We start from the raw sequence: 26,337 nt of genomic DNA, 5'->3' as shown, positions 1-26,337 counted from the left end.
TGGAACGCTTCCATTCTTGAGTATCAAATACCATCTCCATACAAATCTTAACCGAATTGAAACGAAGTGTATCCAATAAATAATTAAATTATCATAAAAATTGCAAGTCTCGCTAAATTGTCAGTTTTTTTTTAATGTAGTTGGATGACTGAACCATAAAGAATCAGAAAATGAACAATTCTAACTATAAAAATACACAGTTGCAAAGTGACCGGACACTGTGCTGCAATGAACAGTTAGAGCATTTCACATGCGCCCAAGGAATTTATCTTGAATCTAAGAAGCCTTAAAAAAAAAAACCGGGTCCTACAAATCTTATGAAACAACCCGACCCGGCTCCATGGACAGTAGGAAAAAGAAGCCGGATTTGAGTCCATCCATCTGAACCAGTTTTCATTACAAACAAGAAACCAATTGAACAAGGTAAATGGCGACCCAGATACACAGTAATGCCCAAATCACTCTTCTACTATTTCTTCACTGAATTCCCAAAAGTAAGAGGCTTTCAACAAGAGCAAGAAGAAGACGACGACGACGACGATGCAGTGGTACTTTGTTGCCGCGCTTCTCACCGTCCTCACCAGCTCTCAGGTCACAAGAACACCTTCTCAGTCTTAAATTTGCGGCCTTTTTCTTCTTTTGAGTTACATTAGATCTTTCTTTGCTCTTAATCTCTGAATCCCAGTTTGGATTTTTGGGACCCATGTTCTGAATTTGGAAAAGTTTTGGTCTTTTACCCCCAAATCGATTCTGTGAAGCTTATTTGTAGTAACCCAGAAAGTCCTTTTCCAGTTTTAAGTTACTGTTTATGGCGTCTGTGCCTTACCCACAAAAAGAAATGCGTGTAGGAGTGTCACAGTGTGTCAATTACGTATTGATTCTAACTGAAAATGATGGGAGATGGGTTATTAGTTTGTGGTTTTGATTGGCTGTGTTGACTGATAGTGGCAAAGAGCTGGGGATGTAAAATGTGGCTAATATACTTGAGCTATGAAAAGTACAATCATGGACATTACATTTTTCGAGCTTTTGTTGGAAACAAGATAATATGAAGGGAGGTGTTGTGCTTTCTCAAATTCCAAGTACTTGATAATCTGATTAGTTTAGAGCAAAAACGTAGTGCTACCTACTTCTTGAGATTGTATAGATGGATATACTTTAAGTTCAATTTTTTTTCTAAACTCATTGGTAAGGCGATCAATTGGACCCTTAAAAGTTGGTAATCTTTATGCAATTGTCAAGATCAGTAAAGGTTCTGTGGTGTCTGACCTAGAAGCTACCGTGCACCAAACTAACATCTATTAGTAACAGAGGCAAGTTTTCTGTTTTACAAAGTAATAACTGGTCTCTTCTTGGAAGTGGTTGAATTAGTTCTAAATTGAAACCTAAGGCAGTGCTTATTTGCAGTATGGAGCTTTTAGCTCCAGTTAAGTTTATTGACTCTTGATACAAATTGATATCAATTTTTCGACTTCCTATGATGGAGTGGAAAACTTTTGAACGTATTGGAAGTGGGTTCCATTGCCTTTTGGCATTGCAATGAGCGTTGTCTACATAAAATTTCCACACATATTTCCCAGTAAATTATTTGTACTTATCTGATCTTGTAATTGAAATTTCTGGAGTGGGAGAACTTTGGTTGTAAGTTTTTCTTTTCATGTTGTATCGGCAGAGGCCGACAGAATTGGTTTATCAAGTCAGTTGTGAACTGATATCTAGTTTTCAGTCTCCTAGCAGCAAATATTCATTCCTTCATATTGTATTGTGCCAGGGAATCTTGACAACTCTCTCTCAAAGTAATGGCAAATATAAGTACGACTATGCAACTGTTCCGTTTCTTGCTGAAGTTTTCAAGGTACTTCACTTGAGCTCATTAAGTACGTCGTTTAGCTTGTAAGTTAACATTGATTTTCCTCCCCAAACCATCAAATATAGACATTTTTCCACAATAATATTGACTCTTATTTTCCTGTAATATTTGGTGCCCTTTAAATTCTACTAATATATTTCAGCATATTGTTCTTTAAATTGCAGCTAGCAGTTTCCTGTGTTTTTCTTTGGAGAGAGTGTCGCACATCTCCTTCTGTACGAATGACTACAGATTGGAAGAGCGTGCGCTTATATCCTATTCCTTCAATCATATATCTAGTTCATAACAATGTTCAGTTTGCTACTCTTGTTTATGTGGATACTTCCACATATCAGATAATGGGTAATCTGAAAATTGTTACCACAGGCATATTATTCAGGTGCCTACTATTTTAGTTTTCCTGGTCATAATAATTTGAATTGTTTTCATTTGATATATGTTTTCTGTTTAAAACTATACTATATCCAATGCTATTGTTAACTGATTGATTCATCTGTTCTTTGTGATGCTTTAGGCTATTTCTAAGAAGAAAACTTTCTAATCTGCAATGGATGGCAATTGTTTTATTAGCTGTTGGAACGACCACAAGCCAGGTGATATTAAAATCCGTTTTTCTTTTTTAATGTGTGGGAAGCAAGAAATATTAGAAATGATATTAGTCTATTACCTAGTCGAAATGTTTCAAAATTTGGTCTATTTTAGGGAATTAAAGGCCTTGTTTGATGGATCCTGTTCAAAAGATATTGTTATTTGTAACCATTTTAATTCAGAAATATGAGATCTTTTTCTGACCCCCCAAGATGAAGATAAAACAAGTTGAGCTGTATGCTTTCCTCGAATGTATTGGAATGGTTGTTTGTTAATTGATTTGCTTTTAATCTTGTAGGTTAAAGGCTGTGGAGAAGCATCATGTGATTCTCTGTTCTCAGCACCAATCCAAGGATATACACTGGGCATCCTGTCTGCTTGTATGTCAGCATTAGCAGGTGTTTACACAGAGTTTCTTATGAAGAAGAACAATGATAGCCTGTACTGGCAGAATGTACAATTGTATACGTAGGTATCTTTTCTCCACACCATACCTTGATTTCTACAAAAAGCATCAAATTGCTATTTATTATGTTTGCAATATTAGCAACTATGTGTCAAAGCTGCACGAGGCAATTTCCATTGTAATCCTCAAAAGATTGTGTAGCACATGTCAAATGCACTATTTTGCCTTTGTTGTGTATTACAATTTTCAACTACTAAGCATGCACTTCTCTTTTTATCTTTTTGGATCATGCTATGGAACCTGTAGAGTCATTTGTAATCCAATATGACAGTGTCTTGTGATACTTCAATAGATACAATCTCCTTTTTGTGAGATATGTGCGTGGCTATTATTGACTGAAATAGCATGATTAACTTTCAGTTCTCTAAATGTACTAACAACCTTGCTGTAATGTCAATCCTTTTCAGGTTTGGTGTAATTTTCAACATGGCACGGCTTGTCTTCGATGACTTCAGGGGTGGATTTGAGAATGGACCTTGGTGGCAACGGATTTTCAATGGATATAGTGTTACGACTTGGTTGGTGGTGTTAAATCTTGGGTCCACTGGCTTGCTGGTTTCATGGTTGATGAAGTATGCTGACAATATTGTGAAGGTAAATTTTTGGACTAACCTGTGGTTTCCTTTTGTAGATTTGAAAAAAAAAAAAAAAACAAATCGTTTTAGACTGATGCAACATGATTTATATTAGTTCTAAGTGATCTGTATGGTAGGATAATGTATAGGTTTAGCACAACTTAGTAAGTCCTTTCTCCTTTGAAGACACTGAATTCTTTGCTATCTGTTCACTCTTTTGGGCCTTTTAACTTCCGCGCTTCATTTATTCCTCTTTCAGGTGTATTCTACTTCAATGGCAATGCTGCTGACAATGGTTTTATCTGTATACCTTTTCACTTTCAAGCCCACATTGCAGGTATGTTTTACGGCACTGGGAAAAGTAGTTCTCTTTTGCTCCGGAAGCCAGTGAGTATAGATAAGATGATTTGTAAACTTGATGTCTCTTTCCTTATGTTCTTGCAGCTCTTTTTGGGTATTATTATCTGTATGATGTCACTACACATGTACTTTGCCCCTCCAAACACGCTGGTAGACATACCATTGCCTGTAAAAGCAACCCCTGAGAGTCTGAAAGAAGTTGCTGTTGTTGAATGAAGATCAGATTCCTGATGCTTCTCTTGTTCAGGGAAACTAATGCTTTCACAAGTTGCAGTTAATTGCAGTAACCGGAACATAGTACAATTGGCTGATAGACAAGTTTGCAATGGGGCCTAGATTCTTCTTTGAACCAGCAATAGCTTTCAGAAAGGACACAACTAAGCGTAGCTGGGATTTCTCTCTTGACCATAAAAGTTGGAGAGAAACTGATTCAACCAGTTACTTGAACAAATTGATTAGCTTATATTCTTTTCTCATATTTATGCTGGATATACCTGTTCAAAGTATGTACTTGTGACTTCTTTAATCACTGTCAAGAAATTTGAAATTCTTGGTAAATTATTATCTTATCTTAATGGATGGAGATTGCTATTAGTATCGGAATGAAAGTTACCACAGTATATTTACTGTGTGTTATTTACTCTGGTGTTTAGTAACCTTTTGGATTCAAATACAGTAAATATACATGCCAGCATAGGAAAGCAATCTTGTCACTGAAGTTTCCTCTGGCGGTACAAGTATTGCCAACACTACTAAGATTGAATTGTTCAGACTTATGCCACAGGCCTATAACACTAAGCTAGAGACTTCTGCTGCATCATTACTGAACAGAGTTTACCTCCCTATTCTGCAATGAAGAATATAAGTACCAAGTTGGACATTATTTCTCGACTTTGCATTGAATTATCAATTGAAAGATCCAGAAAAATGGGTGGCTGATAATTCAGTTAGCTCAATTATAGAATCCTATATGCATTTATTTTAGGATAGATATGTTTCACTGTAAGTTTTGTAGAACTGTGCATTGAATTGTAACTCTCCAACTCCAAGCTTGCCCACATAATCTGGTAAAAGAGCTATCAATAAATACATAAAAACCCTTCACTTTCAACACATTAAATGTCCTCTCATAACGTACTGTCTTCAAGCATATACTGGAATACTCCAACTCCTCTCTCTTGCTCTATAAAAGCCCAACTTTGCAACACCAAATAGCAGCAACTTTTGCATGAAGATCATGAGTACTGCAAACCATGTTTTCGCTATGCCCCGGCTGGGATCAAACAACCAGACGAGCAACAACAGCAAGATGTGTAGTTTCCAGATGCCGCTGCACTACCCAAGGTACCAGAAGAGTGACTATGAGGCCATGCCTGAGTGGAAACTGGACTGCCTCTTGAAACAGTATGGCCTCCCAGTCATTGGAGATGTCAACCAAAAGAGGAAGTTTGCAATGGGGGCCTTCCTTTGGCCTTCACAGTATGAATGATCTGGTCTAGTATTGAGCTTAAGTATCATGTCATATCCTTCAGCGTCTGTATTCAGCTATATATTATTACTTTATCTTTATCCTTTTCTCAATGTAAATAAATAAGAGATGTAGCTAATAAAGTTTCTGTTATTATCTATTATGTTTGCTGCAAATAATGTTCTCATTACACTTTATTTATTTAATTTTAGAAGCCAAAAGAAAAAAGGGAATGGCAAAAGGCTACAAAGTAAAATTCTAAGATCTTTTAAGAAGCTTAAAAAGCTAGACATATATCAATCAGAGATTCGGTTGCAAATCTCTATCATGTTTGCTGCAAATAAATTGACCACAGTATATGCAACTTATAGACTCTTCAACTTGAGGATTAATTCTTGGTCATCATTTTGCAAGTGATTTGCACTCTCCATAACACAGAAACCCCTCAGTATTCCTTTCCATCCTATTATTGTCCTATATCACCAAGTTATCTACACAGGATTTAGCGAACTTGAAGATCATTGGCACGAATGATTAGCTTCAGATTAATCGCTAGCCGGCCCTGGATGCAAAAAATAGTTTGACAGATGACTTATTTTGGTTTAATCCATATGTAATTATCATTTCTGTCACTTGCATACAGTAATAGCAAGATTGCTCAGTTTTTATGTGAGTGGTTTCTGCCTTGGCATTCTGACCCTTGGGGGACACACTGAATAAACTGCAAGTATATATCTTTGGTCTTGATAATACTTTGGGTTAGAGAAAAATTAAAGTTCTTACTCCTCATCATTGGGTGTTAATATTAGGTTGATTGATGCCTACATCACATATGGATATGTTTAGGACCCAAAAAACATATAGCAGAAAAAGTTGAAAAAAATTTAGATAATGGTCTCTTTATCAATATGGATATGAAGAAGAATGTAAGAAATTAAATCTGATAAAGAATGTTCAAAGAATTGTGTTTGCAGTTTGCTTCTTAGTAGGTCTCTCATAAATATGAAAACTACACGACCTCTCATCCAGGGCATACACAGCTCTGACAGAAGACAATGGGAATTGAATTCCTTTATTGAGGCAGTACTACTAATCTTCCTGCAATGTGACTAGCAATGCTACACCATGCATGTTCAACACCACACCTCGAAATCAAAGTTGAACACTAATGACACGTTTACTTACTTGGAATGGAAAATAATCATGAATCGGAGACAAGTGGAATGGGAGAAGAAAGGAATCGGTATTGATTCCGGAGGAATGATTCCTAAACCCATCTCCCCCCTTCGTAATCGAATTCCTGAGTATTCAGGAATCGATTCCTGATAAATAGGTGGGACCTACACCAATTCTCATTCCTTCATGTGTTAGTAAACACAGGAATTCTTTTACCTGGAATCATTCCGATTCCTTTATGTGTTAGTAAACACATGGGTATTTTTACTCCGTAATCATTCCATTCCATTACATTCCATTCCATTCCAAGTAAGTAAACGTGCCCTAAGACAATCAGTAGACGCCAAAAGACGCTTAATCTATTACGAAGTTAGCCAACAACTTGTAGTGACAGATCTAGAAATTTTTCTTCTTTTTTTTTCTTTTTTTTTTTTGGGGGGGGGGGGGGGGGGGAAGGGGGGGGCGAATGTGGACACATGGGAGCTTGCATTTTGCCTTGGCTTCTAAAGAGCATTCGCTGAACATCTTGTCTTAAAATTTTGCACTTCCCTTACTCCTCAACACCTCTGTTTAGACTCCAGCCTCTTTCACACATTTTAGCCTCCACATTCTTACAGAAAAGACCAAGCATTACTTCTGTTGTTTAATAGATTCCCTGATAAATGAGTCCCTTGGATTCATCCCTAACAATATATATATATATATATATATATATATATATATATCAAACTAACATTGGAGCTCTACCGCGCCTCTTCCAAAACAATAGAGAAGTGAAGAATATTTGGGATCAGAGGTTTCAAACTCGGAACCTCCTGCAAGTTTAGGCTGCTAAGAAATGAGCCAACAATGTATATCAAGATAATACATGCATGGATCCATAACCCTCTCCATGAGTACTAGAAAGTTCCAGCTATCTGCATAATTCCAGCATATAATCTGTCTTTTCTTGTCTAATAAGCGTAAATTAGTAGGGTCTTCTAAGGAACTCTATATTGTTAGAATAAACATAATAGCCATAAGATCACCTCACAAAAGTATATAGATACAATTATATGAAATAGTGAACAAGAATTAAAATAGATCATGAGCCATAACCTGAATGGCCACTCAATCCAAGCCTAAGTCTTTTGCGCTTCTCTCATGTGGTATTCTTACCGACGATCAGAGAGCACAGGGACCTAAGCCATATATAGAGCGTTAGATATTCTGTATCCTCCCATAAAAGAAACAGAATCATATTCCAATTAAACCTCTATAGATACATATCCATTTTGACTGACTAACTTAATAGCCAAGTCATATATTAGATTTCCTCTACTTTATTCATTCAGAATCCACATAAATAAAGTCTCTAGGAGCTAGATTCTCAATGATTCTCTAATTACTTATTCTACAAATAATAACAAGTTGTTGTGCCAAACATGAACTTAGGATATAGTCCAAATATTCTTACATATATGTCATCTAGTTCACTAAATATCTTGACTTTCTTGTATTACTATATCTTAATCTCCACTTGTATTAGCGGGTCCATTATCTTGAATTAGTTCGAGTTTCCTAGCGACAAGGATATGTAGACGATTCTCGATTCTGCGCAGCTTATCCTCAGCTCAAGTTGCTATAAGAATGAGACAAATTAAGAAACCTGAAATCATATGAGCTACAAGAAACAAGAGGCTGCAGATTCTGGCTGCAATGCCTTGAACAATTTATATTGAAATGAATGCAGATGGCTAAGACTAAGATGCATGGATGTGTTCATGTGTTGTAATTTTAGTTGCCGTTGGGCTTCATTTATTGTTTTGGGGTTCATAAGATGTCTATCCACCAACTGTTTCTATCACTATATTATTCACCAGAGTAGGCGAGCCATGGCAATCTTATCATTAAGCAACATATCCATCACTACAGACCGATGATCATTGAATAGGTGTGAGGACACACACTCGAATTCTAGCCACAAAGAGAGGAAAGGGGCAAAGGGTTTTAAATCAGCTCCCTCATAATATTAAGGCTGGCCCGACCTTAGCTGATCAACCTTATAGCCATAACGTCCAGCATTGTTTGGTGCATCAAGGCAAATCATCTAAGGTCAAGCTGGCTCGCTATAGCTTTGTGTACAAGCCAAGGCAGGCCCTAGGCCTATGTCCCCAACCCAATGAGCCCAAAAAATTTATATATACAACAAGGCATACTTATTAGCGAATATTCGTCGGCAAAATCTTCTTATAGTAAAAAAAGTACTCTTGTGGCGACAAAAATTCTATAGCCAGAAGAACGTTCTAAATAATAAATTAAAATGAACATATTTTTGTCGACGACATATTCGTCAGCAGAAACCTCTTAAATATGTCAAACCATGCTAACACTATTTCTTTCATAAAATTCACCTACACCATTGGCTCACCTTTTGTAGAGCAAAGTTCAGAAACGTGTTTCAATTGACGAAATACCAAAACCTCAAACAATTTTTTTTAACATATTTTATTGCTTCTAACTTTTGAAAAATCATAAAAAATTGCATTATGATTTTTGAGTTCTACCATTTCCTGAAGTATTTAAAAATAATTATTTAAGGGTGAAAAATTTTTGATGAGAAAATAAGAATATGCGATTTTGACCAAAACTCGTGTGCTAAAATCCACCTAATTAAAGCTAATTAGTATCTTGACTCTCTCAAATGAGTCGAATCATAATGGAAATGATCGAAGTGGACTGCTATTATTAAACTAGTTACTAATTACTAATTGTACAGAATGTAAATGGAATTGAAACGAGAAGGAATCATGGTGAGAATGGATCAGTATTGTTTTCACAGTGGAAATCAATATCTTTACCATTAAAAGGTTTACTAAATGAAAATTACCGGCATTACCGATTTCCTCTCCATACCTAAATTTGGCCTTTGTCCATAAAACACATGCATATATATAGTACTGTGAAGCATCGTCGGCCTCTTCGACTCTTCCCTTACCCCAATCCCACAAAAGCCTCTCAGGAGCCATTTTGCGGTGACTCCGATAGAGAGAAGGGCAGAGTCGCAGAGACCTGGGACGGTCTCTGTTCTTACAAACTTTCTTGACGTTTTATTTTGGTTTTGGTTCTTTTGACAACCCAAAACCTAAACCAAAGCTTAGCAAGAAAGAAAGAACAATGGCGTTTCCCAGGCTCAGGCTTTCTCGACGTGTTGTGGTTGTGGCTATTGTGGCTCTGTTTTGTGCTATGGCCATTGACTATATTGAGGGTAAGGAGTCTCCTGCCAAGCCCGCACCAAACCAAGCAAAGAAATCAGCTTCTCCGGCTCCTTCTCCTTCGGCTGAAGCTCCAGCTCCCGGCCCCAGCAGCGATGGTAATAACTTTACTCAAATTATTATCAAGGTCAATTAAGAGTGTTATGGTGAATTCGTATAGTTATGTGGGCGACTAGCGCCCCATTATGTAACTCTTTTAAGTATAACCGTTAGTTTATATAAAGAATCAAAATAGGTGGGAACTAGTACATTTCAGAGGTTCAATCATCTTCAATGAAACAAAAACCCATTTGGTAGGAGAGTAGAAGTTGATATTGGAAATAATATAAGCATTTTGATTACCAAGGAGTTGTTTTAACTTTCTTTTTCTTCAGGGATTTTGATTGATCAAGGAATTGCATGCGTGCTGATGTTGGTGGCCTTGGTGCTCACATACCTCATCCATGAAGCAGATCTTCCCAAGTTCTAAAATTCACACAGAAATATAGAATGGATGAAGGAACAGATGCAGTGAGGGTTAGGACATTTTGTTTAGTCAGGCTGAGACTGGTTGAAGGTGATGCCAATTGTAGCATTCTGAGTTCTGACTTTCACAAAATTACAAATTCTTCTTGTAAGTTTTGGTGGCTGTATCACTCTATTTCACTTAAACAAACAAACATTATTTTCCTTTTTTTTTACAGGCCTTTACATTGCTGAATATAACATTGCTAGTCATAGTGCCATTTCCTTTCAGAAATGGCTTTCTATGGCATGATTGAAAACAAGGATTCCTTTTCAAGTAAACTCCTCCCTTTATTTTACATGATAGAGGATAACAAGAAAACTTACAGTTAATGATCCAGATACAGAACAAAAGAGAGGGAAATAATGCCATCACTCTCATGATGAAATATTGAAAGGATATAAATTTAAGTAATTTCAAAGAAAGCTACTAATCCAAAGTTATGAGTTGGGGTTGCAAAATTAGAATAAGTGTGTGATCCATCTAATTGTGCAAGATATTGCAAGCTTTTCCAAATATCAGATACACAAGGAGCAATTATATAGTTATATGACCTCAACAGTTGTTAAACCATATAAATGGGAGGAGAAAGAAAGGAAGTACAGTAATTCATGAGAAAAGACTTGAGCTAAACAATCCTATCAACAGAAAATTCAGTCAAGCTTTCTTGTCAGCAGGCTTTGCATCCTTCTGTTGCTGATCAGCTAGCGAAAACTTCTTCACCTTCTGTAAGGGAAAAAAAAATCATAAGAATCATGCAAGTGTAAAAGCACACATTTAAGTGTTTGCCTGATTAGCTATCTGAAATAAGAATGAAACAGACATCCAAATAAGGAGTCACATAACTAGGCAACCACGTAGTCAAGATATGAGTAGCCTGAAATAAAAGTCTGTAATGAGTAGCTTGGATTTCGTAAGAAGCATGTGCAAATGTAAGTCTTTGCATGGTTGGTTTCTGATAATAAAAAGAAACATCTAGGTAAAGCCACACCTAATTTGAATCAGAGGTTCATAGCAGCTTGAACAAAATCAAAGTTTTCATGGTCAATTCAACTTAGGAGATTTGCCTGATCAATATAGACTAAAGAGCATTTGTAGGTTTGAGTTCTCAACATTTACCATAACCTCAAAACGCAACAGAAATCAGGAAGCTCATTGTCTCTTTACACACAGGATGCAATGGTGTGAAGTTCTAGACTTAAACTCCGGTTGCACATAAGACAGCTCAAAGTCCATGTAACATTGTTGAAAACAGTTAAACATGGCTTCCCTAAGATTAAGTAGGAACAGAAACTGCCTTGAAGAGCCATAATCCAGGTTAAGTAGGACATTACACAGTAAGAAAACGGAAACCATGAAGCAATTCGATCCATGATTAAATTAGCTATTACCAGTATAGAAATAGGCATATATATCTTATCAACTTCATGAATCTAAATCAAGCTTTAAACTTTCCACGAAAAAATAAGCATAAATATCTGGCCTTGAACAAATCTCAATCTGGGTTTCAGCCATAGCACTTCTGCAATCAACTACACTCAAAATATATAAAATCCAAACCCATAACCCAAGAACAAACCCAATTCTGAGTCACTAGTTTGATCAAATTTCTGGGTTTCTCACAGAAATCAAATTCAATGAGAAACAAATCAAGCACAGATTCACAGAAAAGAGTGTGAATTGAGAGAGAAAGAGGGATTGGGTGACCTTATTGAGGACGCATTCTCGCAGTGAATTCATGAGGCGGAGGCACTTGTCTTGGTCGTATGGAGATTGAGCGATGCAATTGAGCAGATCCAGAGCCTCCTGACCACACACCGCTTGACCTCGAGCTTCCTCCATTGATATTTGATTGATCTCGAAGCTTCTCTCAGTGGTTTAGGGTTTTAGAGTTAAAAGTTTAAACCTTTTACTAAGTATCATTTACCACTTTGTTTGGCCCCGGCTTGGGAAAACAGCGGCTTGTGTAAGAAAAAGTCGGCAACTGCGTATTGCACAAGTTTGTCAAAGTTGGGAGAAATTTTTAATATCTCACTAATTGTCGTGACAAAATTTAAAAATGTCATGTGCCTTCATTGAATTTATACAAATAACAAGTTGTGATTAGATGATTGACTAATCCGTCTACCCTATAGAACATGGTCTCCGAAATTGGTCTTTCCGACCACGTTTGCATTATGTTACAATGAAATCGTTTCCCTCGACAGCGTTTTCCACTTGCACACGAAAAACCAAATGTGTCATGTTTGTTAGGCATATTGAAAGACATAGTTTTTGGTAATTTTGGTTGGAGGAAAGCTTAGCGTGTCTCTAATGTTGAATTATTCAAGTCACCTAGATATCTAGATTTATTTATTTTTTTGGTCAAGACCTAGATGTCTAGATTAGTAACATACAAAAGTATGAACACACTGTTCAAGATTGTTGGACGTCACGTACTGCAAGTTCTTTTCTCTACTTTACACAACACACGGTCCATATCTTATGTTGAACCCAACCATGCATGTGCAGTGTTTTCCTTTTTTGAACAGAACATGCATTGAATGTAAGGTGTACAAAACAAGCGTATGAATAATTTGGAGTTTCACGTTGAGCAGGCCACTCTGAAATCTAAGCAGGAGGCTAAGTAAAAGAAAGGTCCCTCTATGTACCCAAAAAAAAAAAAGGGTCCCTATAACAATCGAGGGCATTAGGCTGCCGACTAAAGAGCCTATGCCTTTCAAATTTCAATCGGAAGGTTCCGTGTATGTGGTCGTTATAGTGACATTGATATTGTATCGGTCACAGTACAACACTTCTACGAATGAAGTAATAGACAGTGTTGTTTCCTCGGGAGAGTTTGTGAATGAAAATTTATAAATTTTCGAACATACGCAATACTCTATATCGAGTAACAACTATAAAAGTTGGAAGAAAAAAAAAATTGTTGTTTTGAACATAAACCACAATAATCGGCAAAATACAGAATAAAAATAAACTTGATGAAAATTTCTTATTTCTTTTGGGTGTTATACCTTTTCACATTCATTTAGGGAATGAGTGGCTGTTTTCAATCTTACAAAAAGTAGCAAATTTCAGTTCCTTGACTCAATAGATTAGCAAATTTTAGGCTAAAGAGAAAAAATAGATAGTAAATTTGTTGTTTATCTATTGTAATGTTTGGTATTTTCCTAAAATAGCCGAGACATTTCATACTTCATCGTGTTTTTCCACCTTGGAATTCCAAGCCCATTCTTCATTGCGTGCTGAAAACACTCTTTTCCTCTGAAATACCCGTCTCATGGTTACCCCTCCATTAATAAAGAATAGCTGACCTTGTCAAACCCTAAAACCACCAAGTATTTTCTCCGGGCCAAAATCAAAGCACCTCCAAACACGTATCACCCCATTCCCAGCACAAAACATTTTAATCGAAGGAACCGTCTGCAGTTTTCCAGCTTGTGTGTTGAAGGAATAGAAAACAAAACCACAAAAACTAAGAGCAACTAATCAAAAGGCCATCCTTCAACACAGGCTCAAAGATTTCTAGGAAGCTTGAAGGTGAGAAGGAAGGCAGAAGAAGAATAATAAGAGCTAAAATATGGCAATGGCTCTGGTTAGAATGTTGCTGTTGGCAGCAATCGTCTGCTGCTTCTTGATGGGATCAGCCACTGCAAATTATCCAATGGCGCACATTGTTGGAGGAGGCTTCGGATGGAGCGTACCTGAGAACAACAAAACCTTCTATGCTGATTGGAGTGCCCCTAGAACCTTTGGGGTTGGCGATAGACTTGGTAAGTGCTTCCTTCCTCTTTTCAATATTCATTCAATAATATTGTATGTGTTGGTTATATATAACCTTTAGTTGTTCTCATAATATGGATGTGAGACCTTATGTATGTGGCTTCAATGGATGTATGTTGTTAGACGAATGTTATAATAGTCACGGTGATAAACTAATTTATGAAATGCCACCTAGGCATATAAATTTTGGAACATTTTATCGAACACTTATTGCCTCATTATATTTTGCAACTGCAGTTTTCCCATTCAGAACTGGCACCGGCAATGTGGTGATGGTGGACAAGAAGGACTACGAGGACTGCACTCAAAAAACTACGATCGCCTTTTACTACCTGGGACCAACAACTATCGTGCTCAGCAAACCAGGAGACTACTACTTCTATAGCGGTACTGGCAAGCACTGCGAGGCTGGCCAAAAGCTCCACGTCAAAGTTGAAGAAGGAAAGCAGGGATCTTCCGGATCTCAGTTTTCATTCAATATCAAACTCGGTGTTGACAGAAAGTCTTCTGTCGGTGCTGCTGCTCCGAAGGCCTTGTCCCCAGCACCTTCTAATGCGGATGCTGCTGCTGCTCCTGCTCCTGCTCCAAAGGCCTCAGCCTCCGCCACCATTCAAAATGTTGGCATCGCTTCTGGCCTTTTCACCATCCTATTTTCTTTGTTCATATAAATGTGTGAAGACTGTATGATGGCCTTGCAATTGTATCTTTACGAGTATGTTATATAAAATCAGAAAAAGAAAGTCTGAGCGTATTTACACTCTGATAATGTAATTATATTGGCCTGGTGAATTTATAAGGCATTGTAATAATGCACTACTATTTATACATGGTTGCTTACTGATAGTGAATTTGCATCTAAGAATTTGAGCTGGCCGGTTTGGAAAGTTTTGGATTACAGTTGAAGAATTTTATACTTAGTTGCCTTGGACAGGTTTTGGTTTCTTTGGAATTTGATCAAAGCTAGATAACCATCATAGGATCCGTTTCAAAGGTGAAAGACCACCAAATCCAACCCGGCCAATTCAGCAAACTAATTAATTAGCAGAAAACTTCTCAAATTTTGCGTTATAGGGCTTCTATATGTACCCAACAATTTAATCACGTACTACATCCAACACCTAATATTACTGTCTGAAATGTCTAGTGCATATATAGAAGGATATAAAAAGTACAAAAGAAATATATAGATAAAAATAAGTCGGTCATGGAGAGCCTATGAATCCCAAGATGGAGGCTTCAATTCTTCATACTGAAATTTCTATCTCCATAAGAGTTAGATAACGGCTCAACGCCCTTAATAAATAAACCTAAAGCATTCAACATAAAATCAATTGACAATAAATGTAGAAGTTCAAATTCTTACAACTTATAAATCAAGTTGTATTTCTCCACTGTAGCCACATTTTCATAGCTTCTATCTCCGATAGAATCTGATCCCACATATTCGAGATTTGGGCCAGGAACCACAATCTCGAATATCAAAAAATTGCGGATTTGAATCATCTAGGGTAAGTTAAGAGACTTTGTTATAGAAAATACAAATAGACGTTGGGTGTACAGTGTGCAGTGGGAGTACTGTTCAAGATAAACCCAGCATGGAATAATTAATGTATAGCACGAAATCATTTCTAGTTGCTGAGGAAAACCCCCAAAAACTGAGATTCAACAAGATTTTGCAGCCAAGATTCACACATTTCTTGCGTGGAGACGTGGAGTATGGAGTTGGATGTATTAAATTGTTCCAGCAAAATATTCATGAGAGATTTCAATATCTGTAACTATCTCCCCAATATGCGTATCTAACTGGAGACCCACAAAAAGAAGAGAAAATCTCACTATTATTTCACCAGTTTATCACTTTGCTGTCGGGTTGTTGCTCAAGTTGACGCCCTCATCGGTCCTACCTGCCTAATACTTTGCCACCCACATTTCATGACTATGGTTAAATGCACTGCTCTCCGGCAGGCAATTACTACACCTATGGCGCGCTGCTTAGTACGGAATCGATTTGCTTCTAGGCTGGGGACGGCTAGAATTTCTGTCTCACCTCACTCATGGTCCAACCGTACGATTTGTAACCGAGAGTTTATGTAGTAGCCATAAGATAGTGATAGTGTTTTCTTGAACAGTACTGTCTAATTGATTAAAAAACAATCATATCATATAACATACTTCAAAATTCAAGTTTCTTGAAAATGATGGCCACCTTAGAAGCCATGCGCATTGAGCTGCACCCCTAGCTAGAGGTCTACTCTTAGAGCTCCCTTGAGTCAAGTGGGTCAGCAAATGTTAACATGTTTAGCTAATGGTGTTTAGAGCTCAAACACAAACATGATCCTTTAATTACACGAAAAAAAAAAAAAAAAATTTCTAAATGTACCCAGCAAATAAATTTTGTATGAAAAAACAGTTGTATCCCCATAAGAAATGACATTAAAAGTCATGGTAAACTAAGATAATAACAAAAAAAAACCCATAGAATTTGAAATTATGTTTTCTATGTACCCAGCAGTTTGTATAGAAGGGTCTGATGAAGATTCAAAAAAGAACTTAGAGGTTCTTTGGTGGAGAGTTAAGACATGCCGGTTTGTTAACATAATTGAAATCAAAAGCAAGAATAATGGGCGTTCCTCATTTAGCCCATACAACATGTGGCATCAAACAATCAAAAGGCTGGGGCTTCTTGTTGATAAAAATGGTACACCGTTGTCTATATGGTCTCGGATTATTGTTCTTCTTTGATAGTCTAGATGAAGATTCTTCAATTGGGATTGCCAAGCAACCGGACACTCTAGATGAGCAAGATGCAAGTTATATCGGTGAACTGCTCAAGTCTGTGCAGATGGTTATATATGTAATGAAGCTCTATTCAAGAGAGTTATATTGGCAAAATTTGAAACTGCAGTTGAGATGGAGAAGATAACTTTTGGTCATGAAGAAGTTAAAAAAAAGTCCATCCAAATTGAGAACACGTCTTTGAATTTGGAGATGGAGCGGTTTGCTTAGATGCTTTGCAAATGATTTCCTTCATTTTAGGTAAGAGATCTTCACCATGCAAAGGCCTCCCTTTCATTATGATAATTACATCATGTTAGTCCCTTCGTTCTATTAGGATCAATGATAATAACAAGGATAGAGTGCATTGCTTGCTTCCACATTGCGTGTGTCTGCTGGGTGTAATACCCGTCAGGGTGTAAGAGTTGTGCTAGGTGTTTGGTATTCTTCATCAGGGTGTATGGGTTTTGATGGGTGTGTGAATTTTGCTTGATTTAATAGGGTATTATAGGAAAAATTGTTGGGTGTAGTAAGAGATTATATAAATTTGTTGGGTGTAAAAAGTTTGCTGGGTACACTTAGATATTTGCTGGGTACATTTAGAAAGACCCAAAAAAAATCTATGTAACTGTTCCTTTGTCACATATATTAGTAAACAAGCTGCATCATTAGATGTCACGTTATCAACTGATATGTGAAGCAAATTAACTCCGACTTGAATAAGAAAACTTGAACACAGAGCTCCATTATATAAACACAAACGCGCTAACTTCATCTCTTGTTAGCAAGTTGTTTGCGAATTACAATTCTTATTTACCCCATGGTCGCCTTAGTATCTCAAGATAATATCAAAATGACGGAGACTTTTTCAGTATCACGTAAAATCAATAATTGCCTTACACAACCGTAAAATTAAAATAAATTTTTTATTTCTTTTGAGTTTAAAAGACAGTGTAATGCATGTTAATAACATATCTATAGTATTATTAAGAGAAGAGAGCTTGCTCTCCAAAACTGAAAAATTTGACGAATATAACCCTCTAATATTAAAAAACTTTTTTTTTTTTGATCAAATAAGAACTTCATTAATAATGAACTGCTTACAACGAGTTTTAAGCGACATCTCTAACCCAGAAATGGCCTCTAGACTTCACATTGGAACTCTATAATGACTGACTCTAAACTTGCACTACAACTGTATGACAAAGACAAAAGCGCAGAAGCAGTGAATCCTTAACATCTCACCTCTCGTCCAGCCAGTAATAACTCTAAGACTAGACAACTCACTTGTGTCGACACTAAACTCACCAACCAGAGTCCTTTTGACCAATATTTGATTGACCAAGCCAACACTCGTTGTGACCTAACCTCAACCAAATGGATTACCGGACATTCAGACCTGGGACTAAACAAACCAACACCATCACCTCTCTATTGTCAACACCATCCATCCATCACTGCTCCAAAACGCCATCGCCTCCAACCCGATCCCAGACAGGAAGGACCCACTAGAAGGCCAAGGATGATTGTCAATGCTAGACTTTTTCGCCACCGCTGCTGACCCAACTCCAGAACAGGAACGACCCCCAAGACTGCGAAGAGAAGATTGTCTCTGCCACACCTTTAGTAGTGTCTTATTACCAACAATAACATAAACCAATCCCTAGACCCTAAACTAACAAAACAAAAACAAAAAAACAAACCCTAAAATAAACTGAAACAAAAATAACTAGAGAGCCCAGTCCAGTCCTCCCATATTCCGATCACCGGTCATTCTCCTGCTGTGCGGCCATTACCACAGCACCACCTACCATCATGTCGCCATCCCTGCCAAATCCTTCTTGCATCTCTCCATCTCTGACCAAGGTCGCCACTGCACCACCACCCCTGCCAGACTACCATACCTTCTGCACCATCGATGGCCTCGATCCCCTATCACAATCACGTCTGCTCCCGCCATCATACCACCAGTGGTTGACGACAACCAACATACCGCCTTGATCCCTTTCATTAAACCAGCAAAACATCTCATGTGGCCACCGATCCCGATCCACCATCCTTAGATCCCCACGAGACGCCGCTCCATCCCTGCCAAGAAACCGCCGCTCACCGATCCCAACCCCCAGCCACGACACCGCCCTGGATACAGCCACCATCCAACGAGAAAGACGAAGAAACACACACTCCAACCCCAACCTCTGAGTCATAAGCATGCTAACCCACCAGATAACCCATCCGGCCGCACTTACCGTGCACCGGCGAGGCCAGAGGCCTGCGCCAGCGACGAGGCGCAGCCGGACAGGCGCGAACGACAACGGCGGCCTCAAAGTTTTTCTCTCTAGGGTTTTTCTCTCCCCTTCTTCATAGCTACCAAATATTAGTATTCCCTAGTAATATTAAAAAACTTTAGAAACTGAAATAACCAACAAGGACAATAATGTCAATTTAAAAAAATAAAAAGAAATTAATTTTCTTAAAATAAAATAAATAGTAGTTATTGTTGTAAAAAACTGTTTTGGTTAAGAAACTACCCACTTCTTAAAAAATTAAAAAAAACACCCACAGAGTGTGGGCACATGCTAGTATGTATTAATTCAATGAATTCATTGAAGCGGCATATAAGAACCAAACCAACGGAAAAAAAAAAAATTTATTCTCCTTAGTCTTCCTCGACATGAAGCATCAAGTTAGATTTAAACTGCAAATAACAGAGAAAAAGTGATGGATAAGATGAACAACGTGAGGATGGCAATCGAAGCAACTCATACCACAGAATCAACACATAGACGCGGAGAAAAGAAAACTCACTCAACAAAATCCCCACCAAGCTAGTCAAGAACAAATCAACTCAAATATTTCCCCAAACATTTTCCTTTGCAACTTGCCCCAAAATCCAAAAAAAAATCATTGCTCTTACCCAAAAAAAAAAAACCAATTCCACGTCATCGAAACGTGAACGAGCGTGGGACAGCAATCGATCACAATCACATGGCTCGGGCACAGTGAGGCCTGAGCTGGATCGGACGACGGGGGACCAGCCCTTGGGCCCAAAGCAAAAGGTCCAGCTGCACACTTGCACTGCTCGAGGCGGTGGAAACCGTTAGCCTGACATGACGTGTACGGCCATGATTGAACGGAGGGGGGGGGAGGATCTTCTTCTGGTGAAATCTGGCCAAAAGTTTTGGAGGTTTTGGCATGGCTCTGAAGAAAAGTGGGGCTAACTTGTGCTTGTGACCTCCTTTACTTCAACTCTCGTCCTCCTCCCAACTCAGTCCTCTCCTACATTGTTATGGTTCAGACAGTACAAACTACAAAGCTCGGGTCGGCCTACCCCGTACCAGGACTAGTTGAAATCCCAGAATAGTCGTCAGGGGTTTTAACCTACAGATAAAAACTGTGCATCTCCTCCTGAGGTGAAAAACTAGGAAGGTTATCTCTTATTGAGTCCCTAGCTAGTACCTGAAAGTTTGGTTTAGTTTGCATCTTTTCATATTTACGAGATTGATGTATACCCGACTGCAGAGATGAACAAGGTCCATCTATATATGGACTATTTATGACAGATTTGGATTAGATGAGGATCTATTTTGTTGGATTATTAGGACAAAGATCCTGGCATATATATTTCACAATATTATGTGATAGCAACTTTCAACTACCGAAGAGATTGAGGTCTTGTTAGTATTCTTTCAACTTGGAAGCTGCTAATGATGTGTTGCATTTGCTTACTAGATATGCCGACAAACGTTAGGTTGTCGGATTACAGTATAAAACCAAAAACTTCAACCAAGATTAATCCATTTGATCTGAGAATGAATAACAAAAGTTTTGAACTGAGCATTTACAAACTGTTAAGCTATGTTAACTTCTCATAATTAAGCTTAGTAAGTTTTACTGAAATAATGCTACCTAGCTATATATTTCGAGCTTAAATATTGAAATGTCTATTTTCTTTCATGAGACATGCCTTTGTTAGCTATATATTCCTTTAGCTAGTCTCTTGAAGTGAAACTTTTTGATGTTTTTAGTGAGCTAGTTTCCGATTCTTGATCAATGGAGATGTTTTAAAAAATACGTTTACACTGACATGCATTCGGAGAAATACCTACTAGAGTTCAAAGCCAGGAAGGCAACTCCCAATAATTAAAATCGAAGATTTAAATTAACAACTTTGTGTCCTTACCCTTTAATATCCATAGGGACATTTCTTAAATACACATAACCTAACACAATACTTCGCAAAAGAAGGAAAAAATTGTGTTTCTCCTTGGGTTATTGAAGTGTTTGTAGACTGTAATTATATGAGTGTGGGGGTGTTGGGGAACCAATACATAGATACTCATAGGAAGCAGATGCGTGATTATTACAGTAGGGGGACCAAAGATTTAAATTCCAAGAAGAAACCGATCGAGCATTCTGCTGCCTCTCAATTGGGCTATAAATTAAGCTCTGGTAAAATCTCAGACACTAGGCGAAGCTTTGCCATGCATAGATCTGGTTCATATCAGAAACCTAATTTTCACTATGCTCCATTATTACACAGAACCAGCTTCGCTAGCTACCGATCTGCAACGTACACTTGAAGAACCTCATGATCTACCAGAAAATGACACCTCGGTTCTCCCCCATAAATACAATTCATTCATGCAACTTAAACATGCATGCCTGGAATTCGTCACAGAAAGTTTAGCCTAGTAAAATAGTAATACGATACGCAACAAAACAGAGGATGAGACGGAATCCGTCTCAGAGAGCATGTTTGTCACATTAGGTATGTATGGATGCAAAACTAAGGTACGTGGTGGTATCTTCAGGTTTACACCAAACATATTTAATAGCGTTTTTGGCGCTTGTTTGAGGAATAACTAATAAGCTAGCTCTAGGTTTGGCATCTAATGTAACATAGTTTTCTTCTGCTGCAGTAGGGCTCAGCGAGCCACAAGTGTGTGGAAAATATCTTTGCTTTCCAGATCATATTCAGGAATCAGGACCACTTGATTGGATTACTCACGGCCCTGACCGTCGATTATATGGTCAGTGATTCAGCCCCAAGTGAAGTCCCTTTTGTTACATAAATTTTAGTTGAAGTCCCGTTGATTATTTTCGGAGACCAAGAAAACACAACTAAGGTCCCCCACCCCTCATTGTTATATTTTAAGTTAAGACGGTGAGAAATTTTCACTTCTTATATTATTTTTTATGCTATTATACCTACATTAATTGTAACTATAGGTATATAACGATAATCTGATAAGCAAATAACTTCAATCGTAATATCTTCAAAAGTCTTGACCACAAAAGCGCAAAAAAAAAAAAAAAAAAAAAAATGTTGGCACACTCCAACAAACAAGACTAGGAAGAGTAGGAAAGCGTCTTGCCGTCTTCAATAGCGATAGAAACTGGTAACCTAGCCAAGGATGCCCATCTTCCGACCAATACAATAACCGGTGATTGAGCAACTTATAATGCTGCCCTAGCTACATAATGGACGAGCTCTGTTAGAAACAGAATGAGTATCACACTTCCAATAAGCAGGACTACGAAACTTCTTCAATAAAGGATGGAAGCTAGAAAGCCAGGCATCCCATCTTCCTACCAGTACAACGGGTGATTGAGAAACTGATAATGCCGCCCTAGCCACGAAATGGACGGGCTCTATTAGAAGCGTAATGACTAAATCTCCTAGAAACAAACTCAAGGCACTGGAACCGGACCAGTAACTCATCAACTGGTTTAAACTCTTTCATCACTAACCCTACATCCTAGGTAAGAATAGCCATTTGTGCATCACCCTCTATTTCAATCCTAGTGGATTCTGCATCAAAACCAAATTTAAATCCATGAATCAGCGCAATTGAGCACCGAAACAACAAAAATATTTACTTTTTATCTTTTATCTTTACTAAATACAGTCAATTGAAACATTGACTATGAGCTACAACATGTCCTTTTTAGAAGGACATCTCCTAGTCTTCCCATTTCAATCTATACATGATGATCTTCACTTTTAACGGAACTTACCAAATCTCACCAACAGACAAACACAAGACATCACCTAAACACTAGTCATTAACACAAGAATGACCTAATACACGGCATTTCTTCTCTCACTGTTCATGAAACTTGTCCTTCATGTAAAAGATAGACTCCAATAATTGGCACCCTTTTGCAATCTCGCTTTTACAGCAAATTATTTTCTGTCATTTTGCCAAGAGTTTTTAATATTTTCTTTAACTGTGACCAAAATAAGGACAAGCTTTTTGCCCAAGAAAGCTTTTAGTTCCGCAGTGAAAAATATTAACATTCCAATTGCTGGTTTTTGGTCTCACTTGCTCCGCTAGCAAATTATATATATATATATATATATATATATATATATATATATATATATATATATCCAAGTGTCTCTGTGCTAATCATAACGTCCCCAATTCCAATTGTACATGAAAAGCTAGGATATGAACTAGGTCGCCTTGAATAATAAGTCTCCAACAAATTAAATCTTCCATAACCAACAGGGCTACGAACATGGTAGTCACTTCCTTAATTCCATTTGAGCTCGACACGTGTTGATTCCCGGATTCTCTGCCAGAATCCCACTCATTTCTTTTGTTTATTGAGTTGGAAAAAATTGCTTAATCAAATATTTTGTGGTGTCTTAGCTTTTAATTTATCCTTAAACAGCATTTTAGGGTCGCATAATAAGAGATAAGATCCTTAACCACTGCAAGTGGCCTAGTGGTTCTTGCTTAGTTGGGTGTGCTCCCCAACCTAAGTTCGAACCCCGAAGCTGTCAAAGTGGCGAGGCACTGTGCTGCAATGCACAGTTGGAGCATTTCACATGCGCCGAAGGGGTTTATCTTGGGCCTAGGAAGCCTTTGGGTTCCCCTTGACAAAGTAAAAAAAAAGAGATAAGATCCTTTATCTTCAACTTGTGTACCGAACGGGTAGAAACTGATTTGGTCGATAACATCTGCAAAGTCAGTTTGCTCATTCAGAACCAATCGTAATTCAAGAGAGATGGCAAAGTGAAGCAACTATTTCGGATTTTAAAAACTTATTTTCTATTACTTTAATTCAATTTATTTTTACAAATTACCCTAACTACCCTCCTTTGCAATTCTGATTATTTTTTTTCTTTTTTCTATTTGGCAAGTCAATCATGAACCAATTATCATCTAAATTGCAAAGTTTGTCCTCATGTAGGAGGGGTAAGACGCATGCTTTACTCCTTTGTTGTCTGGGGTTCTAATGTTGCACCTAGCTTATTAAAGTTTCTCGTTTCTTATAGATTAGCAATAAGCCATTTTCAGACGCAGTCTGCAAATTTGGAAATTTTTTGGGCACAAAAATAAAAAATAAAAAATTGGAGTAGAGTTCAAAATTAATTGAACAAGACTTATCTGAAGGGTTAGACAAATGCAGACACACGCATAATCAATGGTATGAAACTCTTAATATAATGTATTTTAGATAATTGTATTGAAAGAACACTCACCGGCCCATAAATAAAAGTTCAACTATTAGGCTGAAAAAAACACTAGACTTTGGAACATTATTTCCGGTATGTAACAAGTAGATCCTAAGCAATAATATCTCAAATATTGCAAATAGCATCCAAAGAAAATACAATAGCACTTCAGTCAAAACATTGTTGTTATGTAATGGCACTACGAATCTGCAACAAAACATAAACAAAAAGAGCACAATGTTAGTCAATGCAAAGTTTTATAATGGATATCATTAGTCACATAAACTTTCTTGATTACTTCCTTATCGCTCAAAACTTAACTTCTTTGTGCAAAATCTGAAGATTATGATCAAAATTTTGATGCAAGGAAAAAATTTGGATCATCAACCCTACATAAGATTTTAAGAACATTAGCTAATGACTTAGAAAAACAGTTTACCTCATTAAAATCGTCAACGTTCAGGAAGCAACAAAGGTGCTTCTCATCATTTTAGTTAATACTGTAGTTGCCCTGCAAAAGTAAATAAGACAAAACACTTAATTTCCTTGATTACTTCCTCATCACTCAAAACTTAACTTGTTCATGCTAAATCTAAAATTGCTTGCTCTGCCATAATTAAACTTCAAAGCATCACAGTAGAGAGATGGAATGACTATGCTAGAGAAGTTTTTGATGGAAAAGAAAAGAAGGAATCACAAAGAGTTTTGAAGTCCTCGTCTGCGGGAAAATGAGGGTTTAGAATTTGGTGATGATTGACTTGCAAAAAAAAAAAAATTTAATAAATAATAATCAGAATTGCAAGAGACGGTAGTTAGGGTAATTTGTAAAAATCAATTGAATTAAAGTAAAAGAAAAATAGAGGGAGTGTGTGAATAGAGAAAATTAGTGTGTGAATAGCACCACCCTTTTAAAAAAATTTAAAATGTAATTTTTTGTAACCAGAGTCAACCTTCAGGAGAACAAAGTGATATATATATATAGAAAGTCGTTCGAGAGCGGACGTCCGCAACCCAGAAAAAGTGCGGACGTCGCTCCTCCGGCCTCGATCGAGAGGCGACGGCGCGGCGCGGCTTGCCGGAGGGACGCTGGGGGTCGTGCGGAGGGGTCTGCGGTCCGGTGGAGTCGCTGGCGATCGTTCTGCGGTGCTGCACAGAACCTGCAACTGCAGGTGAGGTGGCTGCCCATAAACAGGCAAGCCCGACCTCCTCCGACCTCGAACGACGCCCAGAAGAGGTCTGGGACGCCTCCGGCCAGCCCCGCGCCGCCGCCGCCTGGAAGCCGCTGCTGCATCGACTTCCGCACTTTAGCGAAAGTGCGGACGTCTGCTCCTGATCGGGCCTCTATATATATATATATATATATATATTTCTAGGGCTATCAGTAATTTATGGTTATTCAAAACGGCTACCCTCACTTTGTTCTCCTGAAGGTTGACTCTGGTTACAAAAAATTACATTTTAAAATTTTTATTTTTATATATCATGAACATTTATTTTTGTAAGAATAATGTAGTAATCGAACTAGTTTTAATTTTAATTCATGACCATTAGTAAACAATATCAATTGTAATCAGTTGTATTCGTATTCGATTTCATATGGTAAGTAAACATTTTAATGAAAATAAAATATTCCCATACTGATTCATCCCCTCTCCATTTCAGTTATCACGACTTACGATTTTTCTCATTCTAAATAAATAAATGGGGGTTCTATTCAAACCTTCTAATTTGCTTTTTAGACCTCTCATAATTTTTATAAAAAATTTAATTCCCATTATCTCCCTCTCTAACAAAAAAACAAACAAACTGAAGACTAATGGAAGAGGCGCACCACAACAATCTTCCTTCCCTTCCCATTCTCTTTTTGAAACTTAATTTTTCATGTAAGGTGGAAGTTGATCGGTTGCTAAATACCATTCTTTATGGGATTTCAAACTTAGTGGAATAAATTTACTATTTTCTTCTTGTGGAAGTTATAGGCGTCTGGTGCTTAATTGACCTTCGCTAATCATGAGAGGAACTGGGAAAACTTGGCATCTGAGGGTG

At 37.6% G+C, this 26,337-nt stretch overlaps 3 protein-coding genes across 3 annotated transcripts; all 3 read left to right on the top strand.

Annotated features, from left to right (window-relative positions):
- Positions 1–371: 371 nt before the first annotated feature.
- LOC133744022 (CMP-sialic acid transporter 1) lies at positions 372–4,453 on the top strand. Its single transcript, XM_062172134.1, has 8 exons — positions 372–591; positions 1,772–1,855; positions 2,035–2,249; positions 2,385–2,463; positions 2,757–2,926; positions 3,332–3,518; positions 3,759–3,836; positions 3,944–4,453. Exons 1-8 carry the CDS (start codon positions 541–543, stop codon positions 4,073–4,075), a joined length of 996 nt encoding a protein of 331 aa, XP_062028118.1. The 5' UTR covers positions 372–540; the 3' UTR covers positions 4,076–4,453.
- Positions 4,454–9,461: 5,008 nt separating this feature from the next.
- On the top strand, positions 9,462–10,426 carry LOC133744028 (uncharacterized). Its single transcript, XM_062172139.1, has 2 exons — positions 9,462–9,855; positions 10,132–10,426. Exons 1-2 carry the CDS (start codon positions 9,660–9,662, stop codon positions 10,224–10,226), a joined length of 291 nt encoding a protein of 96 aa, XP_062028123.1. The 5' UTR covers positions 9,462–9,659; the 3' UTR covers positions 10,227–10,426.
- A 3,148-nt stretch (positions 10,427–13,574) lies between these two features.
- Positions 13,575–14,907, top strand: LOC133744025 (umecyanin-like). Its single transcript, XM_062172137.1, has 2 exons — positions 13,575–14,035; positions 14,283–14,907. The coding sequence occupies exons 1-2, from the start codon at positions 13,843–13,845 to the stop codon at positions 14,711–14,713; spliced, it is 624 nt and encodes a 207-aa protein (XP_062028121.1). The 5' UTR covers positions 13,575–13,842; the 3' UTR covers positions 14,714–14,907.
- Positions 14,908–26,337: the final 11,430 nt, after the last annotated feature.

This window comes from Rosa rugosa, chromosome 4, assembly GCF_958449725.1.
Source record: "Rosa rugosa chromosome 4, drRosRugo1.1, whole genome shotgun sequence".
Lineage (NCBI taxonomy): Eukaryota > Viridiplantae > Streptophyta > Magnoliopsida > Rosales > Rosaceae > Rosa > Rosa rugosa.
This window is presented reverse-complemented; position numbering and strand designations above follow the sequence as displayed.